The sequence below is a fragment of the Polyodon spathula genome, chromosome 25, assembly GCF_017654505.1.
Source record: "Polyodon spathula isolate WHYD16114869_AA chromosome 25, ASM1765450v1, whole genome shotgun sequence".
Lineage (NCBI taxonomy): Eukaryota > Metazoa > Chordata > Actinopteri > Acipenseriformes > Polyodontidae > Polyodon > Polyodon spathula.
The window spans coordinates 5,130,035-5,138,030 of record NC_054558.1 but is presented as its reverse complement, the minus strand read 5'-3'; the positions used below and the strand labels follow the sequence as shown (position 1 = coordinate 5,138,030).

The 7,996-nt window shown below is 43.4% G+C and overlaps 1 protein-coding gene across 1 annotated transcript; it reads left to right on the top strand.

The window, feature by feature from the left end:
• Positions 1-5,438: 5,438 nt before the first annotated feature.
• Positions 5,439-6,185, top strand: LOC121299499 (G0/G1 switch protein 2-like). The gene is made up of 2 exons (XM_041227245.1): positions 5,439-5,553; positions 5,774-6,185. The coding sequence occupies exon 2, from the start codon at positions 5,814-5,816 to the stop codon at positions 6,138-6,140; it is 327 nt and encodes a 108-aa protein (XP_041083179.1). The 5' UTR covers positions 5,439-5,553; positions 5,774-5,813; the 3' UTR covers positions 6,141-6,185.
• The last annotated feature ends 1,811 nt before the right edge of the window (positions 6,186-7,996 follow it).

Below are 7,996 nucleotides of genomic sequence, written 5' to 3'. Positions count from 1 at the left end.
TCTCATCAGAGCTAGTAGAGAGGTGGAGTCTCCCTGCATTCAAAGATTCTACAATAATAACTTATCAGGCAGCAGCTGTGTGTACGGCTTCAGCTGTGTGAGTTTCCTCTGAAACGGTGCCCTGGACTTTGCTCTATTATTGGTTCAAAAAGGTTTCTGCACCCAAGGAGTTATGCAAACTGCCCAAGGCAACACTGTCATGCAGCTGACTTGTCCAGACTCATGTGTTGTGCAATACAAGGCCATTCTTGCTCGTAGACAGTCACCGCTTCGTGTTATCTTTGTAAACACTGGAGATAACGCACGCAGCCACCCTGTTAATAAGCCCACCTTTTATCAGCCGAGCTGGAGCGTGCATTGCCTGCTGTGGATCAAGGTTTGTGCAGAATGTCCAATGTGCAGCTGCAAAAGCTTACGCTGTAGCACAGGTACTCTGGGCACAAGCTCAAGCGTCCTCCTTTTTTTTTTTTGATCAAAACAAAACAGAGTCCCAATGTAAACACAGTCCTGTTGGCTTCCACTGGGAGTGTGCTCTTGTCATGCAGCTGTGCGGGCGAATTGGGTTTTATTTCCTTGTTCTGTTCTTGCAGTTTGACGGCCTGGTGGCTATTGTCTTGCAATCCACAGATTCTTTTTCATGGACACCCACACCAAAAGAACTGTCTAAAACAGAGACAGAACCTTACAGATAAACTATATATATATATATATATATATATATATATATATATATATATATATATATATATATATATATATACACATACACACACACACACACACACACACACACACACACACAGTAATAATAACGTGAGGATAGGTGCATATAGGAAACATTGTTAGGGTTATTCCACGCTGAAAATCTCAAGCAGAGCCAATAGGAGTAGCAGCGGGTCGAGTATAACCGCCTACTGCTGCACGATGCAGGCAGGCATGACTAGATCCACAGAGTGAAGGGCCGAGAAGGTTTGCGAGTGAGAATGTAAAGGACCATCAACAAGATCTGCTTCTTGATAAAGCAGTGGCACAAAGGGTTAATAATTTAAATTTCAAAAGGAACAATACTATTGTCATATGGTCGTGCTTGATTAATGTTGTGTGGTCTTGTTTATTGTTGTGTGTTCTCAATTTATTAGTTTTTTTTTTTTTTCTTCTAAGTGGATTTCCTTTTTTGCTAAAGGAGAGTTCTTAACCATTCTGAACGACCTCGATTCACAGAAATGCCCGAGGATTGCGCTTCAGTTTCCCTCCGGTAAGGGCCTGCTCTGACCGCCTGGTCTTGACAGGGGCTTGATCGATTTAATTTCATTCCTTTGAACTTTTGCGATTGATCTTCAAGCCTTTCAACCACACATTGTTCTCTCTTTTTAAGTCAGTTGTTTTCTACTCTCCCCCGCTGTGTCTTGCGTAATACCGGGGGGGGGGGGGGGGGGGTGATGTCTGCCGGATTAATTATTATTTCTAATTCACCTAAATAACACTTAGCGAGTTTACACAGAAACACATCTGCAAGATCTAGGACTGGGGCGACCGAGAAGCGTGTGCAACGGCGAATAAGCAGCTAGGATATCAGCATCAACGGGAACCCGAGAGTCTATTGCGGGAATCTAAAATGTGCGGCACTTGATCAGAATGAACTGTCCTCCACGTGTGATTAAACTCACTGTCCTTCATGTGTGATTAAACTCGCTGTCCTCTCTGACATGCTTGTATGCCAAGCCAAATTTTGTGGATCCCTGCTTTTGCCATTTCGGCTCAAGCTTCTGTAGGCTTCAGTGCGGGATGTGCGGTGAACACAGTGGAAAGGGATAGTACTTCCTAAGTAGGGCAAAGGTAGAGTCAATACAGCGAGGAGGGGGCACAGTGAGCGGATCGTCAGTTCAGTTAGGTGTCGCGTGGTGGGGCCTGCGAGTTCAGCTGCCTGCGTGACGCAACAAAGCGACTTCTCCGTGCACAGCTGTGTGTGTGTGTGTGTGTGGAGTGTGTGTGTGTGTGTGTGTGTGTGTGTGTGTGTGTGTGTGTGTGTGTGTGTGTGTGTGTGTGTGTGTGTGTGTGTGTGTGTGTGTGTGTGTGTGTGTGTGTGTGTGTGTGTGTGTGTGTGTGTGTGTGATATAAAAGATGTAATGTCCCGGACGTTGCGAGCTAGTGCTTTCCAAACCAAGCAGGGCACGCCCCAGTCACGTCCAACACACAAACCCAGTAACGTGTCATCAAAATAAAATAGTACATTTGAACAGGAACAACTTGTAACAAAGTGTTACAAATTAACCTGTGTATTTAGAAATGACTTCAAAGGGGGGATTCCATTTAAAGACAAGTTACTGTTCATATATACAATATGCGACTTTAATGTTATTAGAATTATTTTTGTATTAATTAATGCCACCACTCCAAGTTATAAGTACATAGATTGCACGGTTACGCATTTGAAGAAGCAGTGTTAAAAATCAATGTAGTTTTCCAAAGTGTTAATATACTGAAGCAAAACGAGGAGGAATCACCTGATCTAAGGACAGAGGCTTTCAGAAATGATTAGTCATGCACTTAACGTATTAAAGAAACTGGAAACAGACGATCTTACTGCTGATAGATTTAGACATGAAGCTGTGTATCTGGAGTCCAGGCCCAACGTGATCCCGTGGACAGGTGCACAAAGACGGGCCAGGCTTTACAGCGACGGGGCAGCTGGGAGAACTAGAATACTGTAAGATTTAAATCAGTTCTTAACCCTAACCCTAACCCTAACCCTAACCCTAACCCTAACGGCTCCAAGAGAAGGTGTCATGTGTTTGAAAGAACATTGACCCGTCTTTCTGCACCAGGTGAAGAGCGTGGCTAGTCTCTCTGCACCTATACCATCACCTCCTTCCTCAATATAATGTTGAAAACACACACACACACACACACACACACACACACACACACACACACACACACACACACGGCAGACTTCCAAAAGAACGCGCAAGCGTGACATGTACACGGATTGCGCACGCTGCGCTGCACGACGTGAGTCAGGGCACGTTATTATTATAATATTTGAGATAATAATAATAATAATAATAATAAGCACTGATGATAAGATACACTATCCGACCCTTTGATCTGCACACCATGTAATATTTACAATCGTCTAATTACGAGCACAGGGCAATCCAGTGTGTAAGACTATTGTAATGCAACTGCAGCTGTACCCTCTCCAGCTCATAGTGAGTGTTTATAGAAACCCTGTGAACTCACCCCTAGCCCCTACTCCCGTCTGAAACATTCCCAGGTCTATATGCTCTGGTAAACATTCCCAGGTCTATACGCGCTGGTAAACATTCCCAGGTTTATACGCTCTGGTAAACATTCCCAGGTCTATACGCTCTGGTAAACATTCCCAGGTCTATACGCTCTGGTAAACATTCGCTCTGGTAAACATTCCCAGGTCTATACGCTCTGGTAAACATTCCCAGGTCTATACGCTCTGGTAAACATTCCCAGGTCTATACGCTCTGGTAAACATTCCCAGGTCTATACGCTCTGGTAAACATTCCCAGGTCTATACGCTCTGGTAAACATTCCCAGGTCTATACGCTCTGGTAAACATTCCCAGGTCTATACGCTCTGGTAAACATTCCCAGGTCTATACGCTCTGGTAAACATTCCCAGGTCTATACGCTCTGGTAAACATTCCCAGGTCTATACGCTCTGGTAAACATTCCCAGGTCTATACGCTCTGGTAAACATTCCCAGGTCTATACGCTCTGGTAAACATTCCCAGGTCTATACGCTCTGGTAAACATTCCCAGGTCTATACGCTCTGGTAAACATTCCCAGGTCTATACGCTCTGGTAAACATTCCCAGGTCTATACGCTCTGGTAAACATTCCCAGGTCTATACGCTCTGGTAAACATTCCCAGGTCTATACGCTCTGGTAAACATTCCCAGGTCTATACGCTCTGGTAAACATTCCCAGGTCTATACGCTCTGGTAAACATTCCCAGGTCTATACGCTCTGGTAATCATTCCCAGGTCTATACGCTCTGGTAAACATTCCCAGGTCTATACGCTCTGGTAAACATTCCCAGGTCTATACGCTCTGGTAAACATTCCCAGGTCTATACGCTCTGGTAAACATTCCCAGGTCTATACGCTCTGGTAAACATTCCCAGGTCTATACGCTCTGGTAAACATTCCCAGGTCTATACGCTCTGGTAAACATTCCCAGGTCTATACGCTCTGGTAAACATTCCCAGGTCTATACGCTCTGGTAAACATTCCCAGGTCTATACGCTCTGGTAATCATTCCCAGGTCTATACGCGCTGGTAAACATTCCCAGGTCTATACGCGCTGGTAAACGTTCATGTAGTGCTAAGGAGAGATATCGACTCTTTGAGTTGTATACAGTAGAGTATTGAAGGGTGAACGCCGGGTCAAATCTAATCTCGCTGATAGTTTACACTCGCAATACGCAACCTCCGTTTTTTTGGAATATACAGTTTGTTTTTTTTTTTTTTTTTTTTTTTTTTTTTTTTTTTTTATAATAATAAATAATAACATTTCTAAAAAGGTTTATAAATTATAATAGTACACTATTCGCAATACGACAGAGTTTATTTTGAAACTAGGGTAAGTAATATTTGTTTGTTCTGTCTGTGTTTGGCAAAACAAGGACCAGAACAAACCGCTCTGTTCATTTCAGTATTAGGAAGATTGTTCTGTAAAAAAAAAACCTCGCATAATTATATTATTTATTATTATACAATATATTTTATATATATATATATATATATATATATATATATATATATAATATATATATATATATAGAGGGTTGCAGCGGCCGCTAATCAGTCCCATCTGAAATGCAGTGTTGCTATTTTTGTATCAATTTGTCTTATTGGTCACATATTATCTCTGAAGAATTAAACTGAATTAAATATTGAAAATAATCCCCCCACAAAACGAAATAGTCTCATTGCTACCCGATTCATTGTAACAGTTGCAAACTATAGAAACGATACACATAGTGCTGACTATAAGAACATTACAAAGAGCGCTCGTCTTCATTTAAGAATGTGTTTCTCTCAGCCGTGTTTACCCCATGCTTGACCACGAATTCAGGACTTGACTACGTGACTACTGGCATGCAGGACACCGCGGTGTATTCGGCTTGCAGCAGTAGGGACCCATGCAGTGGGAGTGAATGCAGGGAGGGTCGTTTATCTGCATCCTCCAACCACAAAGGGTTAATTTCACCCCTACTATCAGGGATGCATGTGCAGAGCAGCGACTCCCAGCTCCTGCATGCTTCGTGGGCAGCGTGCTCACTGCGTGCTCAATCTGAATACTCGCACAAACCCCGCCCACCCTCATGAATATTCATAACTCGTACACACGAAGGCGTGGCCAACGAGCTCTGCAGCTTTAAATACGAGAAGGTTGACTGAATTCAATACTCAGACACCAGCGGCTGAGACGAGCTTCAGCTGACAATACTATAACTACGACTGCTACTGCTACGGAATACAGAGTCGAGGTCTTCTTTAAAGAATTCAATTTGGTAAGTTAATATCAATGCTTTTTTTAATTTGTTTTGCTCTATTTTTCTTTAAACGCAAACCGTGTCTAACTCAATGTTAGGTCTCTTACAATAAGTTTGGGAGTGCGTGTAGTTTAGCCCACAGTGTTTGCTCCCCCCCCCCCCCTAACAGATTGCGGTGTAACCCTAATGTCACTCGTCATGCACGGCGCTAATTGTCTTTGTCTTTCTTGTATTATAGCATATCCAAAAGCTGCCGATCTACCCACATACCCACAGAAATGCAGACCATGCAGGAGCTGATCCCCTTTGCCAAGGAGATGCTGAGCCAGAAGCCCAACCGAAAGATGGTGAAAGTGTACCTGGTAGGGACCGTGCTGGCGTTCTTCGGTGTGGTCATTGGACTGGTGGAGACGGTGTGTCACCCCTTCTCTTCGGAGGAACCGCTGGAGGAGGACGCAGCGCACCTAGCGGAACACCAGCGCCGGGCCGCGGAGGAGCACAGACGGCTCCGCGAAGTCATCCTGGAGAAAGAAAAGGCTTTCAGTCGCAAACAGCTGGCGACTACCGGACAAAGAAACACTGCCAACCGACTGCACGCCTCCTAAAGACACGAGCAAAGTGAAGAATATCTGTAAATATGCATATGTACATATATAAACACGTATATGAAATGCGCGTCGGGAGAGCACCCCGCTGTACCCCCAACACTGAAGAGACTGATTGTGAAAGAGAACGAATTCACAATGAAGGGTCCAAGAGTGATCAAAAGAAGAGAGCCGAGAGCCTGGCAGGGTGGCCGGTTCAGTCCCATCTCGAAGGGAGAGTCGGGTTACTGTCATTCACTGTTGCTGCTGTGCAGCCGTTTCTATTCATAAGCTAAAGTGTTATATGGGGTTATAAAACACTATACTCGTCGCTACCTGTTTAAAATGTGAACAATTTTTTATACTGAAAGAGAAAATATATATATATATATATATATATATATATATATATATATATATATATATATATATATTATAAAATGCTGTTTTTGTTGAACAAATAAATATTTTTTATTAAATATGACTTGTCTGTTTTACTGTGGTTAAGAAGCACACTCTCATAGGGCGATTCTTACACACACACACACACACACACACACACACACATATATCACAACCCCCTTCTCTTCCAATAATGAAATATTTACACCCTCACATTCATCATCACATCCATTTACAAGGCAATTTACAGAATGCATAGAGAAGACATTATTGTCATTGTATTAATGATGTGTTTATAAAGCTTACATTACATACCATGACAAGGTGACATGGTTCTCCCTACAGTCTGGTTCAGTGGAAGGAGATTCTGAATATCCCGCATATCAGTTTGAGCAAACAAGCGGTGATCACGTGAGTCTCAATAGCCATTGTATGTCCTATCTGTGAAAAGATAAAAGGCTGTGTAAGATACTGTTAACTACATAACTAAGAACGCTCCCAGCTGGTATTATAAGGTGAGGGTGAGTCAATAATAATCACAGTTGTTTCACGCAGCTCTTGTGATGTTAATTGGAGAGTAGAGGTAACCCTCCTATATGGAAATGCAACTAAGACCACAGCTTTATTATCTTAACGTACTCGGTATGCAGCACTGACCTGTTTGAAAACACGCAGTTTTTCTTGCAGAATACATATAATTAATTAAGCGTTTGCCTTGCTTTACCGCAGTAATCTTTTACAATGGGACACGCCGCTGTGCTTTGCATTCACTGTCTTATGCCGCAGCTTGAAGGTTGGCGCTTGCTTCAAAACCAGAGCCACTGTGGTGAGAGCAGCGAGCGGAAACTTCCAGAATGATCTGTTAATACCAGCTGTAAAGTTTACACTCAGGAGCCTGTCCAACTGAACTCTCAAAGAACTTGGAAAGCAGAGCATTCTGTGCGGAGGAGCAGCCAGCCAACCGCTGGAATACATTTAGACAGGAGCATGCCAAGGGTGAGCCAGGCCCCCTGCACACACTCCAATCAGAGTCTTCTTCAGCGGTGTCATTGACTTTATTTAATCACAGAGTGCTTCTGCAGGCCCAGGACCGCCTGGGGAGTTGTACAGGAGATGTTGGTTTCTTATGCGGTTATCCACCTTGACCCTCCTAGTCAGATAATAGCGTCAGACTGGCTTTGTTACTCTCGCCTTTAAAAACCACAGAACCTCCGTGGAACGATTCCGAGAATCTTACAGGCGAGTTAAGACACGTTTTCGGGTAACGCGACACCTGCTTAACACAGACGACGGCATTAGCCGGAGCGTTTTTTTTCCCCCCAAAGCCTGTCGGTTTTACCTTATTCCCTCGGGGAATGATAAGATGCCTTGTCGTCATCAGATCGGTCAGGCTTTAGCTGCTTAGTCAAATTTAAAAGCTCAGCCCAGGTGAGACAACCTGCTCATTTTAAATCAATTCTGCAAATGCATTAAGA

Bases quoted from the DNA above. Each gene is read 5' to 3' on its own strand.
- LOC121299499 (XM_041227245.1), top strand. From the start codon at position 5,814: ATGCAGACCATGCAGGAGCTGATCCCCTTTGCCAAGGAGATGCTGAGC.